At 49.6% G+C, this 22,188-nt stretch overlaps 1 protein-coding gene across 6 annotated transcripts; it reads right to left on the reverse strand.

The window, feature by feature from the left end:
* Positions 1 to 4,459: 4,459 nt before the first annotated feature.
* Ube2i (ubiquitin conjugating enzyme E2 I) lies at positions 4,460 to 21,740 on the reverse strand. 6 transcript variants are annotated; one of them, XM_057773834.1, is made up of 7 exons: positions 20,317 to 20,579; positions 16,017 to 16,093; positions 15,797 to 15,880; positions 14,709 to 14,886; positions 9,263 to 9,372; positions 9,066 to 9,145; positions 4,460 to 6,488 (listed from the first exon to the last, which is right to left on the reverse strand). In XM_057773834.1, the coding sequence occupies exons 2-7, from the start codon at positions 16,080 to 16,082 to the stop codon at positions 6,425 to 6,427; spliced, it is 582 nt and encodes a 193-aa protein (XP_057629817.1). In that variant the 5' UTR covers positions 16,083 to 16,093; positions 20,317 to 20,579; the 3' UTR covers positions 4,460 to 6,424. The 6 variants fall into 6 exon arrangements, with proteins under 6 accessions (XP_057629817.1, XP_057629820.1, XP_057629816.1 ...); XM_057773837.1 differs by having other exon boundaries at positions 14,814 to 14,886; positions 20,317 to 20,575; XM_057773833.1 differs by lacking the exon at positions 20,317 to 20,579 and adding an exon at positions 21,482 to 21,740 and having other exon boundaries at positions 4,460 to 9,145.
* Between the last annotated feature and the right edge of the window lie 448 nt (positions 21,741 to 22,188).

Raw genomic sequence — 22,188 nt, forward strand, 5'->3', positions numbered from 1 at the left:
GGCAAGAGTAGTTTCTTGCCCAAATGGCTATCAAACTCCTTAAGGAGCCTCTTTGGTGCCCATCTTCCTCTTGAAGTAGATTGGTGCTGCCAGGAGCAGACGTGTCTCATTGTCATGAAAAGCCCTAAGTTATTAAAACATTAAATGTCATATTCTGTAGTCTTTGAAAGATATGAAGAATGCCTAATTGAAATATATCTCTATATATCTAGAAAATCTAACTAACGTGACTACAAGCTTGACTATTATTGATGATTATCCATTAATTTATATTTTTTAATTATACATTACATTTTTAAATGAACTACACAATCACAATACCTTAATCAAGATTAGAATTATGCATATACATATAACAAAATTGACCTTCAAATCCACACCAATGCAAATTATTCATATCTATATCATATCCCCCTTTAAATGTAAAAAAGAACATTTATAAACAATATATGGGAACATGGGCGCAGTTTTCTCTCCAAACTGCTTCCTGCTGAATGGGGGCGCTGTTATTTAGATCTTTCATGGTGTGACCTGTGTGTCAGGGTCATCTCGGTTGGCAGTTGTGTGAAGTAATTTTTTGAAGGGGTTCACAGTAACCTTTCAGGAGGGCGTGGTCTATCATACCATATTGGGATAGAAGAAATCCACAGGGTCGCATCCTCTGTGAAAACAAAAGAAGACCCTCTCCAAAGCATCATATCCTTAGACCCATATTCTGAAATCATAATACCCTTGTATCCATTCTGGTTTAGCTTGGCAGCCCATGTAATGAAATGTCTCTCTGCACTTAGCTCCTTTACAGTCAAAAATTTTAAAGAAAACACAATAATACAAAGAATCCAGACTCTCTGTGAATTTTCCATTTTTACGTGGCTTATTTTTCTTTATTTCTTTTAATCTATAACTATCTGTACTCTGTCTCTTTAAAGACTTTACCCTTTTTTTAAAACATTAACTTTATTCTTTATATATATTTTTTTCTCTCTCTCAAGCCTACGTACATTCATCTAACAGTGTCTGAATCAGTTCTATTGTATATATATTTTTTTTCTCTCTCTCAAGCCTACGTACATTCATCCAACAGTGTCTGAATCAGTTCTATTGTGAATCTGTAATTTTTTTTTTTACTATCCAGGAGCATTTCTTAAAATGTTAAGCACTTCTTAAAAATTTAAGTTGTACCATATACAGATAATACGGTACTGCCTGTGTGTGTCCTGCCCAGCGGAAACCTTAACTGTGCTGTTATTATGGTAATTACGGTAGTTCCTGCCTGAGACCAGCAGGGTTCCTCATGGCGGAGCTGAGCTGCTCCTGCATCAGAACCATTTCGTGCCCCTGAGTCACACACAGTTTCAGGCACACAGCAGTCCCTATTGCCATCAAGCAAGCCGTAGCTCTTTACTCCAAATGTTCCATTCAAAAGCTCTGTCTCCCGCAGGAGCCAGACAGAGATCGCGATGGCGGCACAGCCCAGAAAGCCGGCATTTTAAAACAGCCAGTTTTTTTCCTGTTGCTGAGTCAGGACAATTTTTTTGCCGCGCGCAACCCACAAACAGCAAAAAGCTGTCTTAAATTCTCTCTGTGTCCTTTTTAAGCCCTCTCAGGTTTTACGTGGAGTTCATTAGCACGTTGGGTGCCACTCTGTTGTAATATGAGCGGCGGGGCTGCTTCCCACCGCCACCCGGCTAGCTTTACCTGAAATAATTACACGGAAACTGTATTCTTTTAAACACTGCCTGGCCCATTAGTTCCGGCCTCTTATTGGCTAGCTCTTACATATTGATCTAACCCATTTCTAATATTCTGTGTAGTACCACGAGCTGGCTTACCAGGGAGGATCTTAACCTGCGTCTGTCTGGAGTGGGAGAATCATGGCGACTCCTCACTCAGTTTCTTTCTCCCAGCATTCTCTTCTGTTTACTCCACCCACCTAAGGGTTGCCTATCAAATGGGCCTAGGCAGTTTCTTTATTATTTAACCAATGACCTTCCTCCATCATTCATTCCTTCTGATACTGTATTTCCCAGGATTTTTGTTTATTTTTGTTAACATTTAAAACATCTGTGTGGCATGAAAACTAAGGGGAAGATAAAATTTCTTTCTACTTGTGTGATACTGTGATACTATAGGTTTGATTCAATAGGTTGGCAGGATATTTGTTGTAAGACGTAATGTAACCTATTAACTTTATGGTCTGAAGTGTTTCGCTGTCGAGCTGGATTTCTTATTAGATCAAATAACTTCACTTGGAAGTGTTCTGAGATACAGCTTCGTGTTTAAAAGGAAAAAAAAATAAGATGGCTTAAGTTTCATCTTAAAACTTTTCATCCCCTATAGTTCTGCATGTACTAGTCTTAGAAGTAAGCACACAAGCTAAAACAACAGGAATTCTCCATGTGGCTTGTTTTCCAAAGTACCGAGAACAAAATCCTAAGCTTCCCTAGGTCTTGTAACTGAGCAAGACTTGTGAGTGGAAATACAGCGCCCAATCCCATTCTGCTTTAAGAGGTAAATACAGATGAGAAAAAAAGAAGAAAAAAAAAAAAGACCCTGCCTTCATAAGATTGGGCTGCAGGTAAACCTCTAGGACATTTTCTTAATTGGGGATGGATAGAGAAGGGCCCACCCTACTGTGGGTGGTCCCATCCCTGGGCAGGTGATGTTGTCTAAGAAAGCAGGCTGAAGAAACCATGGGGAGCAAGCCAGCAAGCAGCACCCCTCCATGGCCTCTGCATCAGCTCCCGCCTTCAGGCCTCCAGGGTCTTGTCCTGCTTGAGTTTCTGTCCTGACTTCCTTTGATGAACAGTGATGTGGAGGTGTCAGCCAAATCAACCCTTTCCTCCCCAGCTTGTTTTTTGGTCATGGTGTTTCATCACGGCAACAGAAACCCCGAGACAAAGACCATGATGAACACTATGGACAGACCCAAGCTGCTCGGGAACCTGACAGCAGAGCCAGTCCTGGACACCAGCATTCCTGGAACCCTGTCAAAGACTTTATTTAAAGATTTTTGCTGGGTGGTGGTGGCGGCACACGCCTTTAATCCCAGCACTTGGGAGGCAGAGGCAGGCGGATCTCTGTGAGTTCAAGCCCAGCCTGGTCTACAAAGTGCCAGGACAGGCTCCAAAACCAGAGAAACCCTGTCTTGAAAAACCAAAAAAAAAAAAAAAAAAAAAAAAAAAAAAGCTTTTTAAACTGTGAGTGTTGTTTGTGTGGTGCTTATGAAGGCCAAAAGAAGGCATTATTAGATTATTAGATCCTTTGGAGACTGAGTCCTGGGTGGTTATAGAACAGCCTGACATGGGTGCTGGAACCAAACTCCATTCCTTTGTCAGAGTTCTTCATCACTGAGCCGGCTCTGTTGCCGCAATCAACTACACCAGGACAGGATGAGACTTAAGTTGTCTTGACCTGAGTTTCCTCATCTGTAAAATGGGCAGTCAATATTTTTGGAATTCAGGTCTTTCATACGTAAATTATGAGACCAGAGTGTCTTGCATACGTGAAATCATCTCCCCCCCCCCTTTCAACCATGAAGATTGGTTTCTATTCAGCTCAACAGGGACTTAGACTGGGTAGCCCTTAGGACAATGAAACTAGGCAATGGCTCCTGAAGGGTGTTTGGAAGCTCCCACCTGCTAAGAGCGACACGTTTGTACCATTAGAAGCAGAATGGCTAGCTGGGTGGTCCCAGTATGTGGGAGGCAGAGGCTCGCAGATCTCTGAGTTCAGGCCAGCCCCAGCTACAGAGTACCAGGACAGGTTTCAAAGCTACACAGAGAAACCGTGTCTCAAAAAGCAAAAAAAGGAAAATGCAGAGTAGCAAGTGTGTGAGGAGCCCTGGCTGAAGGCAGCTGTGTCCAGCAGGCACTAAACACTTGCTGGGAGAACATGGGGTACAGGAGAGCACTCTGGCTGCCTTACCTCATGTCTCGGCTTAGATGCTTGCTAAATGCACTAGCTTTCCGTGCCTCAGTTTCCCTGTCTGTCTAGTGGGGACACCATTACTCGTTTCATAGGGCTGCTAGGAGGAGCCACTGAGTTGGTCCACACGGAGCTCTCAGCATCAGTTCTGGCACAAAGTTAGTATCTCAGGCCCTAAGCCTCAACTATGACTAATTTGAGGGATTTCTGAAATCGTGGCGAGCCCAGGAGGAAACAGTTGTTTTCACAAATCTCAAAGTTGATCAGAGGCTGTATTTCTCTCTTCAGCCACAGTCAACACTTCCGTCAGCGCTCAAAGAGCACTCACTTCAATATTAGTAAAACTTCCCTCACCAACAGAGCCACCCAGGGAGCAAGCACACCTCACTTCAGCAGGTTTGTGGGGATGCTGGTGAGATATGGATCTTTAGCAGGTGCAGCCTGGTAAGGGGCGCAAGAGAACCCCACTAGGACTAGCAGAGATTAGAGGCAGGCACGAGGAAGCCACAGACACAACCTGAGGGCTGCCGTTTGTGGAAATGTTTTAATTGGAGATTTGTAGATACAGTGGTTAATCTGTTGCCCACAATTCCTTACCAATGAGGCCTCATGCTGGGATACCCTCCTCCCCACCACCTGAACACAGGATGGTCATAGACCATGTTCTCATGTTACAAAATTCACATCTCTGGTAAGCCAAGGACTGTGGGACAAAGGAACATTCCATAGCCGGAGTCACTACAGCTTGCTAGAAACATCAGTTACTTTAGAATACTTTAACTATAAAATATATTGAATTTCCATATATTAACCATATACATGTGTACCTATTACTAAATGTAGTCAGTTGTTACAAAATAAGACATTCTGGGAGAGCAGGCCATACACACACACATCGGCCTGAACTCCCCAGGTGAGGCCCCGTGCCACCAACTGCAACTGTCCATCCAAACTCAGTTCCAGACTGTTGTGGTGGCTAAACATACCCACAAGGCGCTGGTAACCCAGTCCATGTGGGCACCACCAGCTGTGGGAGTACAAGTCCCTCCAACTTCAGAGTGAAGGTCCCTGGCTGCAGACCTGGGCATGGGCCCAGGCCTCCCTTGCTTGGTCCCTGAACTTGAGCCACTGGTGACTGGTTCCCATGCCAAGGGTCTTCCAGGGGGTCTCAGGAACAAGTCTGATGGAGACTGTGATCACTGGCTGTGTCCACTGCACTCCCTGTGCTCTCTCTGTAAGCCCAAAGATCACAGATCCAGCCTGGCCCAGGCATGGGCTATAGGCCATTGATAAGTTTCTCCCTAGACCAGGTCCAACAGAGTATATGGACAGCGGTCCCTGAGGTCATCCTGTGCCGAGGCCACAACCGGTCTGGTCCCCTGGGTTGCAGGGTGGGACTGAATGCTGGCCAGAAGGTGCAGGAGTCATGTGCTCAGGTGCTCTAGACAAGGACCTGCTGTTTGCCAGAGCTGGTGGTGGGGTTGCCTTCTCCAGGGTGCAAGGGCAGGACATCAAAAGGCCTGAAGCCAGCTACCAGCGCCCAGTGGGGCTCACAGTACAATTGGCAGGCAGGGAGATCAATGCAGACCACTGTGTCCTTGGCCCTCACTTGGCCACAGCCTTGGTCTGGATCAGCCAGTCTTTCACCCTGCTGAGTTTACGAAGGCTGTGTGCAGATTCCGACTTCTTGAGGGTCTCACGCCGCCTGGTACCTTAAGGCCCAAAGACCCAGGTGGGGAGAACAGAACACACCTCTGTACACAGTCCTATTTACAAAGAACCAGATGAAGATGGAGTTGCATGTGGCATGGGCACAACTCTAGCAGAAGCTGGGAGAACTCCTAGGTGCTGGTCCTGGCAAGGGCCGCAGCCACATAAGGAGGGCCAGGCATACTGAAGTCCCTCCTCACAGTTTAATGATGATAATGCAACAAAAACCTTTATATAAACAGTTTATTTACTCTAAACAGCAACACAGACAAAACGCCATATAAACACAAAGGAAGTGATGCAGAATGGAGACGCTGGCCAACTTTGGATCTGAGGCTCATAAGCAACAGCCCAGGTTTCAGAGGAGGTCGAGGGTGGGGAGGGAGGGACAGTGTGGTTCTGTCATACAGCCAGCTGGAGGCCAGAGCTCTGAACAGTGGGAAGCATGCCTGCATCCGAGCGCGAAGAAACTAGCTCCTAGGGGCTTACCAAGTACAAAAGTTTATCATTTTACAGCAGTTGAAATACTGACATCAATATTAAAATAAAAGCAAGTTTTACATAACAATCAAAAATACAAAAGACTGAAGGAAGAGACCCTGTATGAAAAACTGGGGCAATTCAGCGAATTGAGACTGTATATGCCAGTGGCGGAAATGGAAAATGGCGCCCGCTCAACCCTCCCAGGCGACTAGTAACTGTACGCAGCGACTTAGATCTGCAAAAGGTGTAAACAAGTTCTTGCCAAGCCAATCCCTTCCTCGTCATGGAGCCATAGGGCCGCTGCTTATGAGGGGGCAAACTTCTTCGCTTGTGCTCGAACCCTTTTCTCATATTCCACTCTGTTTTGGCTGAGGAGGTCAAGAGAGAAAACACAGTTAGACAGGGTGATAACATGACCCACTCAGGGGCAGGGCAGTAAAGTGGCTGTACCTGGTGGTTACTGTGACAGGAGAGGCAGCAACCTCCACTGAGAAGTTCTGTGGCCACCTCAACCCCTTAGGGACAGAACAGAGACTACCACCTAGAAGACAAAGTGGCCCTAGCTTCCTGCGGTGTCATTGCCTGTGCTTGTCTAGCCTCCGGCTGGAGCAGGGCAATGGCACTCACAACACTCCCATCACTGACTTCTAAGTGCAGTCTGCCAGTTCCACTACCGGGAAACCAGAACCACGGTGAACTCAGCACATCGTAGCCAAGAAATCTTGGCTAAAGTGACCTTCTCACCCCAGTCTCCCGGTACAGCCAGGAGTGTGCATCTCCACCTAGCAAGTTTTAGCAAGACTGGTTTTCTTTTTCTTCTTCTTCTTTTATTTTTTTAAAAAAAGCTTTGTTCTATCTGCATGTTTGCCTGCAGGCCAGAAGAGGGCACCAGATCTCATTACAGATGGTTGTGAGCCACCATGTGGTTGCTGGGAATTGAACTCAGGATTTCTGGAAGAGCAGCCGGTGCTCTTAACCACTGAGCCGCCTCTCCAGCCCGCACAACTGGTCTTAATCAGCTATAATGAGCAAGCATGAGACAGGGCTATCAAGTGGAGAATAGCCCATAGACACTAGGTTTTGCTCAGTAAGAACATGTGAAGGCTTTCAATATGGAAGGCATGTACCCACTGCTGAGACTTCAGACCTAGGCTGGCCTGCACAGTGTGTAGGAACAGAAAATTGGCATAAGGAACAATGTGACCTTGAGGACCATGGGAACAAGAAGACATCTGCATGAACTGCAATAGCCAAGTGCCTCTAGAGCAAGCCTGAGCCCAAGCTGCCCAGCCTCAGAGTTTACAGACACTCTCAAAACCTAGACAGGATAGCCAAGGTGCAAATGACAGGTTCTTGTGCCAAGGTCACCCCAGAAAGGCCCAGTACCAAAACCCTAGCAGGGAGGACATAATACTTAGTAGCACATGCTAGTCCCAGGAGGGGGCTGTTGCTACCATGGGGACAGCAGCCCAGCGCTCATCCAGCAGCACCGCTATTCACTAAACAAGGACACTAGACAATGACAGCAAGGCAACAGTCACTCAGGAAAGAGGGACATGAAGCTTCTCCATATATGTGAAAACAAGCATACAAAGCAAGCCAGGGAGAGATCTGGATGATGCAGCAGAAAGTAAGCCCGCCATTGAAAAGTGAACTAAATGCTGGAAGAACAGAGCCCATGTTACCTAGGTGAGAACCAGCTGTGAACAGAGCCAGGTCCAAGGCAGAGTACAGTGCTAAGCACTAGCCCAGTGAGAGGTTCCAAGGGTCTGGTAGGAGCATACCTGCTTCATGAGGCACACAGGCCAGTAACAGCATCCCACACAAGGGTCAGGCCCCGAAAAGCCTGGAGCACAGGTGCTCAGTGCAGAGCAGGCAAAGCACCAGTGTAAGCTGCAGTCCCACGGTTCTAGGGACCATTCTAGGCAGGCCTACCTTGGTCACCAAAGGCGACAGCACACAAGCACCAAGGCTGGGCATGTGCCCCACTTTCCTCTGGTCTCTCCCCTGAAGAATACAGTGCATACCATTCCTCCCTCTTCCTGCTTAGTTCTTGGGAAAGCAGATCCAGTGGGGAGATGGATCTCATTAGGGTCACAGGCTAAAATAGAGGTGCCTAGGACTCTACTCCTATTGGGAGGAGTAGAGGGTTGGTGCCTAAGACACAGGGAGAGCAGCGTTCAAGGTCCCTGCAATGGACCCAATCTTGGGAGTCTCAGCCAGAATTACTTCAGTGCTTGCCTAGATCAGCGGGATCCTTGTAGACAGCGAAGATAAAGCACACACAGCGAGTTTGGTCAGCTCTCATTTTGGTGTCATTCTAATTCAGAGGCAGAGAATTCTTTTTTACCTCCCTGGAAGTCACCAGACTCCCAACCTAGCTTCATTATGTCCCCACACATTAGCCCAGAGGATGAGGGGGCGGGGTGGGGGTAGAAGTCCAGGACACTAAAAACATGGAACCTCTATTTTCAAGGGTTTTCCTTGCTGCCTACAGTACTGGTTCAACTGTCATTCAAATTCTAACTTGATGTTTACATGATGTCATCCTCCTCAGCAGATGCAGAGCCCAGAGCACTGTCCTAGCAAGAAGACTGTGCTGTCATGCAGCAGGCCACAGACACTGAACTGTCCACCAGCACCCACATCACTTGTTCTGTACCTGTCATCTTACCGTACACCACGCTCTGGTCCCGTTCTGGCTCAGGGTAAGCTCCTTGCACACATAGTTCTGTTGCTATGTACGTTGTCAGACACGTACAATTTCCTTGATGATTCTGACTACATTCCATGGTCACCTAGTGCAGTTCTGCCACCAAGTGGGAGTTTGCGCCTCTTCCTCAGAGCCTCCCTGAGGCAGTCTAACACCCCAGAGCGCCTACCTACAGGCAGCCAGTCTGAACTTCCAGGGAAGGAAGGTTAGCCAGTGGGTGGTTGCTACTAACCAGTAAATTGTGTAGGCCTCTGCTTGAGCTGGGTCTTGGATATTTGGTTCATTAAGAAGTTCCTGTATTCCTAATAAGATCTGTGGGAGAAACATAATCAGTTAACACTGATGGGGCTGGGGAGGGGGGGTTGAAAAGAGGCCTTGGACACCGTCAACAGGGCAGACCATGCAGGCTGGCCAGCTGCCTACCCATACCTGTTTGATCGTGATAGCTGGCCTCCAGTCCTTGTCTTCCTCCAGGATGGACAGGCACACTGTGCCAGAAGGATACACATTTGGGTGAAACAGTGGTGGCTCAAATTTACCTGGACAACAGGGAAAGAAAGGAATACTTCTGGAGGCAGATGCTGTCCCCCAGCCCACGCTACCCTTGCTTTCCTTCCTGACAATGATGCATCTCAACTCAAACTCAGTAGCAGAGAGTCCAGAAAGAGGAGGATGAGAATACACCTTCTCCTCCTGAGCCAAGCCTGGACACACCAGACAGTTCTGCTTGAGGAGACTGGATCATGGCCAGGAGCTGAGGCAGTTGAGCCTATGACCTTCTCCCATGTTCCTAGTCAGAGGGGACAAAGTTTTAAGGCTGGAGGGAACTGGCCAGAGTAAACACCCCAGTGTGTAGACCACCTCACCACACAGGCGTCAAGCACAGCACGTTTCTTTACAGTAGACAAGTCTGCCACGAGCCCCACAGCTGATACTTAGGATGTGCCTCACCTTGACCCAGGCAAACTTCCTACTTATTTTCAAAAATGTATACTTAAAAAAAGTACAAGTCTAAAGGCAGCTTGGCTTATCAGCACATGAAGGGGCCTGGGGATGGAGTTCTGTGGCAGGGCACTTCCCTCATGTACATAAGGCCTTGGAATGGGCTGGGCAGCTGTGGTGGCAATACAGCTATACCAGTTACTCTGTAGGCTAGGCAGAAGATTGAGTTGAAGGCCAGCCTAGGCATCTTAGTGAAGTCTTATTTTTTTTTAAAAAAGGAGTAGGGTTGGAGAAATGGCTTAGAAGTTAAGAACACTGTGCTTACAGGGGATCTGGGCTCAATTCCCAGGAGTTTGTTTTGTTTTTTTTAGAAGTTTTTTTTAAAAATATTTATTTATTTATTTGTTTATTTATTTATTTATTATGTATACAGTATTCTGTCTGTCTGTGTCTGCAGGCCAGAAGAGGGCACCAAACCTCATTACAGATGGTTGTGAGCCTCCATGTGGTTGCTGGGAATTGAACTCATGACCTTTGGAAGAGCAGGCAATGCTCTTAACCACTGAGCCATCTCTCCAGCCCCCCCTTTTTTTTTAAAGATTTATTTATTTATTATGTATACAACATTCTGCCTCGATGTATGCCCGCACGCCAGAAGAGGGCGCCAGATCTCATTAAAGATGGTTGTGAGCTACCATGTGGTTGCTGGGAATTGAACTCAGGACCTCTGGAAGAGCAGCCAGTGCTCTTAACCTCTGAGCCATCTCTCCAGCCCCCTAGAAGTTTTTTGAGACAAGGTTTCTATGTATAGTATAGCCTTGACTGTCTTAGAATTCACTATGTAGACCAGACTGGCCTCAAACTCACAGAGATCTGCCTGTCTCTGCTTTTTGAGTACTGGGATTAAAGGTGTGCACCACCACCCATGGGGATGTGGGGAGTAGCTGCTTCTGGTCCAGGGAAGAGTGAGAGTTAAGTGTGTGTGTGTCTTACACATATGAGCGCTGAGGTGCCCACAAAAGCCAGAGGATCCTCCTGGAGCGGGGGTTACAGGTGGTTGTGAATTACTCACTGTGAATTCTGAAAGCACAACTTGAATCCTGTGCAAGAGCTGTATATGCTCTTAACTGTTGAGCATCTCTCTAGCCCCTCACAAAAAGGCTTTTAGTGGATATACTGTCGCTGTTAATGTAACGTTGAGGACCAAACTAGATAAATAGTATAGCCTGCAGGCTGGAGAGATGGCTCAGTGGTTAAGAGCACTGGCAGCTCTTCCAGAGGAGCTGGGTTCAATTCCCAGCAACCGCATGGTAGCTCACAGCTGTCCATAACTCCAGTTCCAGGGGATCTGACACCCTCATAGACAAATGTACACATAAAATAAACAATAATTAAAAAAATGGTGGGCCGGGCGATGGTGGCGCACGCCTTTAATCCCAGCACTCGGGAGGCAGAGGCAGGCGGATCTCTGGGAGTTCGAGACCAGCCTGGTCTACAAGAGCTAGTTCCAGGACAGGCTCCAAAACCACAGAGAAACCCTGTCTCGAAAAACCAAAAAAAAAAAAAAAAAAAATGGTGCACCCTGTTAAGCTTCAGTTACTGTAATGTTCTAGAGCCAGCAACATGGCTCACTGGGTAAAGGCACTAGTTGCCAAGCCTGATGGTTTCAGTTTTATCCCCGGGACTCACATAATGGGAGAAGAAAACGCATACGATTTATACTCTGGCTTCCATACATTTGCTGTTGTATATGTGCATGCTGGTGCACACACTCTAAATACGTATAATAATTTGTTGTTGTTGTTTTGAGACAGGGTTTCTCTGTGTAACCCTGGCTTCCCCAAAACTTGCTCTGTAGACAGGCTGGACTCAATTCAGAGTTCCACCCCTTTCTGCCTCCCAAGTGCTGGGACTAAAGGCATGCACCACCACTGCCCAGCTAGTTCTGTTAAACTCTAATTGTCCATGAGCTTTAAATAACAACAACAACAACAACAAAATGCAGGACTGCAGCTCAGTGATGGAATACTTGCCTAGCACCCATGAGGCCCTGGTTTAAACCAAAGCACCACAAAAATAAATACTAAATTAATGAAATGAAGATGAGAGAAAATGAACATCAGGCATTAATGTTGAAAGTTCATAGAAAACACAAGGTCTGTCCAGAGGGGCTGAGATTTACAGTGTGTGCCTTGTGACTGTGGGTTACTGAATGCCACTCCAAGCAATGCTATGAGAAGAAACTTGAATGAGACTTGTGCCCCAGGTATATCAATATGCGAATGGAGAGGGTGGTAGGTGCCTAGGTCTTAAAACTAATCCTATCAGGTTCTCTAGCTCAACTGTCTCACAACTGGTCAGAGTCTCCAGTCCTGGTTCCCATTTCCACAGATCTCCAGCTGTTGCACACATCTTTAATCCCAGCACTCAAGAGGCAGACGCTGGTGAACCTCTGAGATCGAGGCCAGCCTGGTCTACAGATGGAGTTCCAGGACAGCCATAGAAAACCCTGTCTCAACCCCCCCCCCCTTTTTTTTAAATGAACGTGGGTATTTTACCTGCATGTATGTGTAAAGCCCACAGAAGTCAGGAGGGTGTCATAGCCCCTGGGACAGAGTTATAGCCAGTTGTGAGCTGTCATGGAATGCTAAAATCCAGCCTTGGTTCTCTAGAAGAGCTGCTAATGTTCTGCACCACAGCACCAACACCAGTTCCTGGAAGCTGCTTTAAAGGCATGTCTATCTTGTATCCCTTGCTGCTCAGAAGGGTAGCGTGGTCTCGATATAAGCTCTTCTCCAGCAGGCTTCTTTCCCAATCCAGGACATATTTTTTTGTTCTTTAAATTGCACTTTCCAGCAAACGCAAGTTTAATCTCATTTGGCAACTATATTTCCTTCTACTAATGATGACTCGCATTCGAATCTCAGCGAACCTGAATCTCTTACTAGCTCCCAGCCCCATCTTGCTTTTAGCCTCACTCTGGCAGCAACTGCTTTGAGAGGCATGGATCAGACATTAAGGATTCTACTATTCTGCTGTCTGGGGGATTTATAAGCCACATCCTTGCTTCCTTTTACCCTAGATATTTCCCAGGTTGCTATGTTGCTATTACTGCACACCTGCACCATCTGACTTTTGGTCATCACCAATGAGGCTTCCACAGCATTCCTACAGCTCAGTCCTAGAAAGCAGTGGTAAGCGGCCTGCTTTAGTGGTCACAGCAGGGATCTTTCAGGGAAATGTCCAACATTTACACCCTGCAACACGTGCCCAAGAGTTCTTGCTGTTCAGTTTTTGGCTGCATTAGCCTTCCTCCCCAAGGTCTACTCTACTTTACGGCTGGATAACTCCTCTTGGTAACCTAGAAAAGCCTGAGATCCAGGAAGGTACGCTCTGCCCCCTGCATCTCTCTCACTAGCTGGTGTCTAAGACTGTCTTAACTCCAGGGGCACACAGATAGCCAATCCCTGTATCCAGGACCTCTTGTACTTCTCTGGTGAAGAATACCTTCTACCCCAAGATCATGGAAAACCTCTGGAACCTTCTCCAAAGCTGCCCTATTCCCCATTCACTTGGTTGAGATGAACCCACAGGCTGGGTTCATCTCCCAAGCAACCCCTGGTAATTTCATCCCATATCCAGTGGGTATGTATGGATTTTCTGGACTATCCACTCTGCTTCATGGTCTGGCTGCCTGTCTTTGAACCAATCCTACAACATTTAACCATGTAACTGGTGATCCACCCTGTTAACAGGTCCGGACAATTTCTTCACACTGGGTCTTCCAGCGCCCCTGGAACTTCCAAGGGACTGACTGCCCCCGCCCTTTGCACAACTCTGCATGCACTCTGGAGACTGTCTGACTGAGTGGGACACCCTGTGGTATGTGGAGATCAGCTAGGAGGATGAGGGTATCCTGGGCTTCTTAGAAATGCCCATGGTTTCCAGCACAGAGTTCTCTCTCAGAAAATTACTTAGTTTTTAAACTCCCATATGCTACAATCCATTTCTTCATTTTTCCCTTATAAGAAGTTGCATCTTGGTTTTCCTTGTCAGCTGAGAAACGTCTCACTTCATTGTATTTGCTTAGGATACCAGAACCACATGAAAGCAATGAGACAAGCAATTGTGTCTGTCTCAACCTTAGATACCTACCCCCTAATTAAATGAAAACACTAATTAGCTGTGCAGTGGTGGTGCACGCCTTTAATCGCAGCACTTGGGAAGAGGCAGGTAGACCTTTGAGTTCAAGGATAGACTTGTCTACAGAGCCAGTTCTAGGACAGTCAAGGCTACACAGAGAAACCCTGCCTTGAACCCCTCCACTGCTCCAAATCCCACTAAAACAGCATTGCAGAAAACACTGAGACACAAGGTGTCCCAAACAAAGTAAGAGTCCACCCAGTGGTTCCCAATAAGGTATGTTTAAGTCACTGCAATGGGCAACATCTCTATTTACAAGTCAACTGTGAAAGCTCAGACCCGGTCATACCCTGGGCAGAATGGTGGTGGTGGTGGGCACTGCATCCCCAAGCAAGTTCTGCTGAGCTTGTCTAGCCTTCTGAACACAGTCCAGCCTTCACTTTTCACCTACTGACCTGAAGGCTCATCATTCAGGCCACATAGATAAGTCTCTCACTGGGATGCGAGGCATGAATGGGAACAAACAATGCATCATCAGCAGACTGGAATGAAGGAGATTCTTCTCTCCTTTGGTGCTTTGAATTAATACATATGCTAACCACTCACTCAACCTAGGAAAGCCTTGAGACTCCTGCTCTCCTACACCTGCGGGCACCAAATCATCCAGGAGCGTACACTCGGAACTCACAACTTTCCCTCTGAAATGTGATACCTCCTGATTGACTGGGATTAGAGACCACACTAATTACACGCTCTTCTATTCTGGGACTTGTGATTCAAGGCGACTCACCAAAAATGCTTTTATCCCAGCACTGACACCTGCCTGCTGGGCAGAGCATCCGGCTCCCAAAGGGAGGCTCTGGGAAGGGGACTGCAACCTCTCTGCAGAACTTACATTTTGGTGGTGAGGATGGATAGTCATCTTTGAAAAGCATCCGCAGTTTGAACAAGCCTCCTTCCCATGGAGTCTGTGGGAAGGGAACTAAGGTTAGATACGTAGCTCACATGCCAAGTAAGACCAGAAGTTTCCCCAAACCCAGGTGCTTTGGGCCGATTCTCTAACAGCCCCACACCATCACTGTACCTCTAGGGCTGAAGATGATGCCCACTTGTACCTACAGGAGCTAGACAACAGCCTTCCTCAGATAGGATGGGGGCAGAAACTGGCTTGAACACAACAAGTAGGGGAGCCTGCCAGATGCTGGAGGGCTCAGGACCCACACAGTGCTTGGGTGGCTGAGAACACCAAAGAGCTCAGCAAACAAAGCTGGGCCCAGCAGTTTATACCTGTATTAGTCAAGTCTGCACCTTGGAGCCTACCCCGGGAGAGACAGGGTACTATTCCCCAACCCAGCAGCTTTCCTACCCCCAGCTCATGCAATGGAAGCATCATGGTGGAACTGCTCAACCCTGATTCGGACTCTGACAGGCCAAGACCCACCCACCTCCATACTGTGAGAGAGCCTCGTACAGATGAACCTGCTCAGGTGCTAAGCTGAACCTGGAGGCCCTAGTCTGGACAATGCCTTCTCTCTCACATGCTTTACAAGTTCTGGGCAAGGACAGCAAACTGGCAACACCGAGGCCAATGTGCACACAGCCTGTGCTCTCCGGGACACCTTGTCACCGGGGCTTACCACTTTGTACCCAGCAATCTTCGCCTGTTCCTCACCCCAGGGTTTTCACTGTCCAATGATTTGCCAGGGTCCAAGCCTCCCTACCACCACAGCCACTCCTTGGCTTGGTGAGGGCTGTGACATGGTAGGCTGGCTGTGGTCAGATGTTAGAGATATGTAAACCCAAGTCCCTTCTAGTAGTTCTGCTCCCTCAAATCTCTTGTTAGAAACAGTGAGGTACAAAGCCAATGGCAGCCCTTACCCCCTTCTTTCCAGGGATAGCGCACTCCCAATTCATCAGGTTCATCGTGCCATCAGGGTTCTTTGTTGGGACAGCCACAAAGCCCTGAGAAAGAACAGTCACAAAACAAACCAGCTCAGAGAACAAGCCTGGATCTCACCCAGTGGCTACAGGCTGAGAGCAGGGAACACAATCCAACAGAAGGCCCCTCCTTGTAGCTCAGAAAAAGAACGCTCCTTACAAAAGGGTGGTCCTTCCTCCAAGCTTTCCTTTCCTGGGCAAGTCGGCTGAGGGCAATCCCCGACATATTCAAAGTCCCTGGAACAGACAGCATAAAGGGATGGTTAGGTGAAGCGCGCGCATACACATACACACACACACCTGTGCCATGTCCCCACCCCCATCTCAGCCAGAGAAGGCTATTTCCAAGCAGGTGAATAAGGCTAAGTCCAGCTGGGCAAGCTACCTTTGAGCAAGTGCTGACATTATAACCCTCAATAGGTGCTCCCCAGAACACCCCCAGGTAGGCAGGGCACAACTGCTGTCCCTCCTGTGGTTTACAAATCCCAACCATTGGGAGGGCAGTGAGGTGAGCCCACATAAAAGCTGTCACCTCCCCAGCAGGCACTGGGCATCTTCAGGAAAGACTAGGCACCACTCCACAGTCAAACTCTCAGGACAGGGAGGGCCTACAGGCACCAGAAGCACTCACCTAAGGCCAGGATATGGCTCAACGGCTCTCTTCAGCACAAACCCACAAACCCACTCCCCCCCCCCCCAAAGGTAGAGTGCTAGCCTGGGAGACGAAGGAGGGTTCACAAACAAGGTACTGCCCTCCAGGTACACCAGATACACGAGCTCTGGGACCACAACTCGACAGAAGGTCAATCACTACTCCTGAAAGCACCGACGAGAAAAATCTGCAGCACGGGGCAGAGAGCAGGGTGAGCTTCCATAGGCAGACCACCCCAAGAGACCAGATGAACCGCGCTGCCTCCTGCTATACTACAGCAGCCCACAGGCCTCCAGCTCAATCCAGAGATCTGCCCTGTGGCCCTGGGGGAAAGGAGTGCAAACCCCAGGCCCGGAGCATTTGCCAGGGCGTATCAGCACACCTGGACAAGGCCCTTAGGTTCCACTCAGCACGGGTAAAGGACAGCCCCCACCTAGGTCCACAGCCACTTTGACTGTGGCTCCAACCTTGCTGCCACCTGCTCACCTTTTCCTTTTCCCCTCTTTTTAGCATCACATGAGACATCATCACCCAGAGACTTCCAAATTTACAGAGCACTGGGATCAAGGGGTGTGTGGAAGCAAGCCGGCCCCTTGAGCAAGGATCTAGCAGATAAAAAGTTATCTTTCTAAAGTGGTTCACACTGAGCTGCTTCTCAGGACAAAAGTCCCATAGCTGATTCCAACTTGAGGCTTCCACCATTCTCATGTGGGGCTCCACTGGGCTCGGGGACAAAATCTCCCAGCAGAACCAGCACCAACTCAGCCTCTGTTTTCATCTCCAAGTGGTCTCTAAGCACTGGGATAGCCTGTAGTCTTCTCTCTCAGGCACAGTCTTCAATCTTCTCAGGACAAGAGCAAGATTCTTGCTACAATAGGCTCCTGCTAGCTTATACTTAGTTCAGGCTGCCCATCTTACCTGCACTGTCCTGACTCCCCTAGGAACCGCCCTGCATTCTTGACCCAGTGGGGGGGAGAGGGGGAGGAGGGCCCTCTACAGCTCAAAGGCCTCATTCCCTGCGCTACAGGTTGGCTGATTAAATATGCACCTCCACCTGTGTGAGCAGAGTTCTCTGGCATCTCCTAAACAGACACACTGGGTCAAAGCAATCTGGTAGAGCCCTGCACTGAGGTCCTAGATGGCTTGTTTTTTAACTAAGAGTCTCACACTGTAGCCCAGGCTAGCCTGAAACTCACAATCCTTCTGGCTAGCTCCTTAGTATTGGGATTATAGGCATGAACCACATTTGGTCTCTAGACAGCTTTTCTTTCCCCACCCCTTTTTGAGATAGGGTCTCACCATGTGGTCAGAGGTGGCCCAGAAACACACTACGTAGAGCAGACTGGCCTTAACAAACTGGCCTGCCTGAGTGTTGGCCATTACTGGCATGCACTACCACACCTGGCCCTAGATTTCTCTTGATGACTTCATCAAATACACCAGCAGAAAAGACTGCCATCAGGGGTGGAGCATCACCTAGAAGCCCATTTTTCAGGAACTCGGGTGAGGTCACTATAAAACAAACGCAAGGACAAACGGTGGTGAAACACACCTTTAATCTAGCTAGCACTCAGGAGGCAGATGCAGGTGGATCTGCAGGTTCGAGGCCAGTCTGGTCTACAGAGTGAGCTCCAGGACAGCCAGGGCCACATAGAGAAACCCTGTCTCGAAACAAAAAAGCAAAACCACAAACACCCAGTATTGGTATTTTTAATATCCTATATACTCAAAGTCAACACAAAGAAACTCTTTAAGAAGCACAAGCCACCGGACAAGCTTGTGACAGAGAGCCATCAAGTGTCACAAACTCCAGTCAAAGTCCAAAGTGTACAAACTAGACTCCTCTCTTACCTGACCTCAAGTCAAAAAACAAAGGCTCAAGCCCAAACCCCTGTCCCTCCCCACCACAGGAGGAGACTGTCCAAAACAAGCATCATCACTAAGGCTCTACCACCAACCCCCAAGACCCGCCTGAATATTCGTATCTTAGCAAACATAAGATCCTGGTGGCACTCATCCAAGACGGAAGGACAGGTTGCTGCCCACATGGACTCACTGTTGGGAAGAGAGGAGCCACAACACCCAGGTGATACTGGCATGAGAAACATGGCAGGGAAGGGCTAGCTCTGCGCTGTCTCGGTGACCTGAGGAAGTCAACAGCTGGAGTAGAGCTTGGAAGCCTAGGGCTTCACTTCCAATGGGTCCCACTTTTCAACTAGTCCTTTTTCTGTTTTCTGTTGCGGAGGCAGGTAACTCACCCACTAAAGCAACAGTTCCTTAAGAATAAAGGACAGTGGGGCAGAGAATCTGCACAAGGACAGGCCTAACTGCACCCCGGCTCCTGGGAACTTGCTCCCCTCAGGCTTAGGAGCACAAGCACTCTACTTTCCCCAACTGAGGGTAGGCTGTAAAGGAGCTGCCATCCCCATCCAGCCAATCAGATGGCACAAGATCCCAAGCAAGGCTGGGTAGGACTTCCAAACAGGTTCCCAAACCCCTAGCCACTGCTCTGGAGAAAGGGGCCGGCCAGAGAACTCTGTCCTAGCATCCAAATGTGGCTATCCCAGTGTGAAAACAACTGAGGAGCTGTACGTGGTGGCTCAAGCTCGCACACTCAATATTAAGGAGGCTGGGGGGGGGGGGGAAGGACCACCAAAGAGTTCAAGGTCAACCTGGGATGTTAACTCAAAAGGGGTTACAGGGAAGTGAGAGATGATTCTACAAGAGCTTACAAAGGCCTTCTTGCCCCACGGTCGAGCAAAGGAGCCCTAGGGACACATTTGTAACGATCTAAGCAGAAACCTGGTCCTCCCCCACCTTAAGTACAACTCGCCTTCCCGAGTTAACAGCCACTTCGTGAGCTGGAAAGTTTTCTGAGGCAAAAACAAAATAACCCCCAGCTACCAGAGGCAGGCAGGGAATACAGGGCTAGGTCTTCTTCGCATACCAGGCTTCCTGTAATCCGCTGTATTTGTCTGGCGACAGCACGTATTCCAGAACTACTTACCGGCCAGAGAGCATGTGCAAGGTTGCTTATCTCCACCCACCTCGACTCACTAATAAGCAACACGGAGTACCAGGTACTACGGCTGGCTAGGATAAAGCTAAGCTGTCTCTTCCACCCGAATGCATACTACAGGCCCTAAGGACCCTTCACTAAGGATACTAGGCTGTTTCTTAAGTTTCCAGCGGCAGAGTCAGCTAGAGGAAGGCAGGACTGCCATCACTCACAGCTCAAACACCTTTAGAATCAGAACAAATTCCCCTGCGATGCCTGTTTTCTGTTGCGGAGGCAGGTAACTCACCCACTAAAGCAACAGTTCCTTAAGAATAAAGGACAGTGGGGCAGAGAATCTGCACAAAACACCCACAAAACCCAAAGGACAGACCCAGCGTCTGGGCAACCGACGAAGTGAAGCAAGCCTTCTGCTGCGACTCCGGTGCTTACAGGCCGCGACACGGCCCAGTGCCCACGGCCTTCCCGCACTCCCGCTCGCCCAACCACGGGCCCAGCACCGCCCAGAACGTGTCTGGTAGCTACCGCAAAGCTCAGATCATCTGTTGTGGGGTCAGCGGAACTCAGTCCGCCAGGAATAGGGGGAATAGGGGGCGGTGTTCCCAACCCCGCACTCGCCCGCGGCACAGCGGCTGGGCCCCAGTGCCCCAAGGGCCGAGGCTCGGAGGCGGGAGGAGGCCGTGAGCTAGAAGGGCCGCGGCGGCTCAGCTCGGCGCCTCCCGGAAGCCTACAGGGAACGGCGGCGACGCGGGGCGAGGATCGGAGTGCGCGCGCGGGCCGGTGGCGGCTCACCTGGGCGACCACGGCCCGGACCGTCGCGGCGGCAGAGGCGGCGGCGCTCCTTTGTCTCGGGACTTCCCTCCGCGCCCGCCGCGCGCAGCCCGGAGCGCAGGACCCCAGCGGGCGGGGCGGGGCGGGGCTTGAGCTGGGCTGCCCGCCGCACGCCTGCTCCACGTACGGTGGCTCCTGTCTCGTGTCCTACGCCGTCTATGCAAACACGCGCTTCCCGCCGCCCGCGCTCAGTCGCCGAGCTCTAATTGCCCGCGACCGCCTACAGACCCCGGGCGCGGGGCACCTGTTCAGGCAGGCGGCTCCCTGAACGGCCGCACTCTTAAAGGGGACGCGTACTAAGCTCGAGGGAGCGTCTGCAAACTCCTCCTCGGGATAAGCGCGTTCATTCGAGGACACGCCGGCGAGCCGTGTGGAGGAAAGGAAGCCGAGATTCCCAAGGGTCGTCCAGATGCTCAGAGGGCACCTTTTCGGGCACAGGCCCTGGAGGTATCCTTGGGCTTAAGGCCCAGATGCTGGGAGCAAAGATTACTGAGGCCTAAGCATCCTAAGAAACGTCGCAGGACGATAGCAATCCCTGGAGCAGCAACACTTGTGAAACTTCCTGCAATTGGCAGGCTCGGGGACCTGGGCGGGGCGTATCTCGAATCTACCCAATGAACTGGCCTCATACAAAGGGCCAAACGCATGCAAAACCGACGGGAAGAGAAATGCGGATGCTCCCTAACTTACAGGCTGGCCCTTGGTGGGGGAGGGGAACAGGTCTGAACCATGGGGGAGGGGCAGCAGCCGGGACACCCCCACCCCCACCCCCGCCACTAGCCCGCAGCCTACACCTCAGTTCCACCTGAAATTCCTGCGCGGCTTCTACTGGCCCTGCTGGATACGTTCTCGTCGCGCTGTGCCCTGGTCCAGTTTCCTCGGCCAGTCCTCAGCAACCCAGCTCCCTACCCGGATGCCTCCTCACCGACGGGACGGGTACTTAGAACCGTCAGCTGGCCCCCTGGTGGCCACCCTGGCGCCTGCTCTACTTTTTGGCACGTGCCGAGACCTTCCGGGGCCAGTTCCAGCTTCCTGAGATCCTTGAACTATGTATCCGGGGGTCCTGGGAACTCCAGGAGTGACCAGTCTTCATCTGTTCATCTGTTGGTGTCCCCAGTGTACTCACCACTCTCTCCCTCCTTATTCCTCTTCCTGTTCTTGCCTTCTGAGGCTGTTAGGTGCTCCGGAACAGGACCCCGGGCCTATGTCCCTTGCCCGTAACTGCCCAGTGTTTCTTGGAGCCCAGCCTGTAAATTCCTCCTGTTGTTTTGGAGGGAGAGTAAGATCACCATGAGCACCAGATCCTAGAGACCCTGGTCTCTCACTGGGGCTGAGTTGTGGACAAGGTCTGTTTAGAAACAATCCCCTGCCACCCAGCTGTAGTGGTTGGTGACCCCAGCAGGCCTGTCCCCCTCAATAAAAGGTATCGACTTTGGGTCTGTCCCAGCCTACACAGCAGCTTCCAAGACTGATGGCTCCTGGGCCCACGTGTTGACTAAGCCCACCCCTGACCTGTGTACCATCAGGGACCAGTGGCTCGGAGTGATCCAGTAATTTTTTAATTTTGAGGTTTTTAGCTTAGGGTCTCATACATTAGCCTTGGCTGGCTTCCAACTCAAGGATGACCTTGACTTCTTGTTCCAAGTGATTCCACTCCCCCAGTTGTTGCCCAAGTAACACCATGTCTACTTTGGAATCTACATTTTCAGCCAGCACCACAGTTGAGCCTGATCTGGACTCATGGCTATTGGGCTTTCTGCAGGAATGAAGCCCAACATCACCAGGAGGCAAAGGGGAGGGCAGAGCTGGGAGGTGGAGAGGCTACCTGGAAGG

This window comes from Chionomys nivalis, chromosome 7 (assembly GCF_950005125.1).
Source record: "Chionomys nivalis chromosome 7, mChiNiv1.1, whole genome shotgun sequence".
Classification (NCBI taxonomy): Eukaryota; Metazoa; Chordata; class Mammalia; order Rodentia; family Cricetidae; genus Chionomys; species Chionomys nivalis.

Bases quoted from the DNA above. Each gene is read 5' to 3' on its own strand.
- Ube2i (XM_057773833.1), bottom strand. From the start codon at position 16,082: ATGTCGGGGATTGCCCTCAGCCGACTTGCCCAGGAAAGGAAAGCTTGG. The intron at 9,373-14,708 runs GTGAGTCGCCTT...CCTGTTGTCCAG, and splicing joins CTGGGATAAAAGCATTTTTG to GTAAATTTGAGCCACCACTG. The intron at 9,146-9,262 runs GTATGGGTAGGC...TTTCTCCCACAG, and splicing joins CAGCTATCACGATCAAACAG to ATCTTATTAGGAATACAGGA.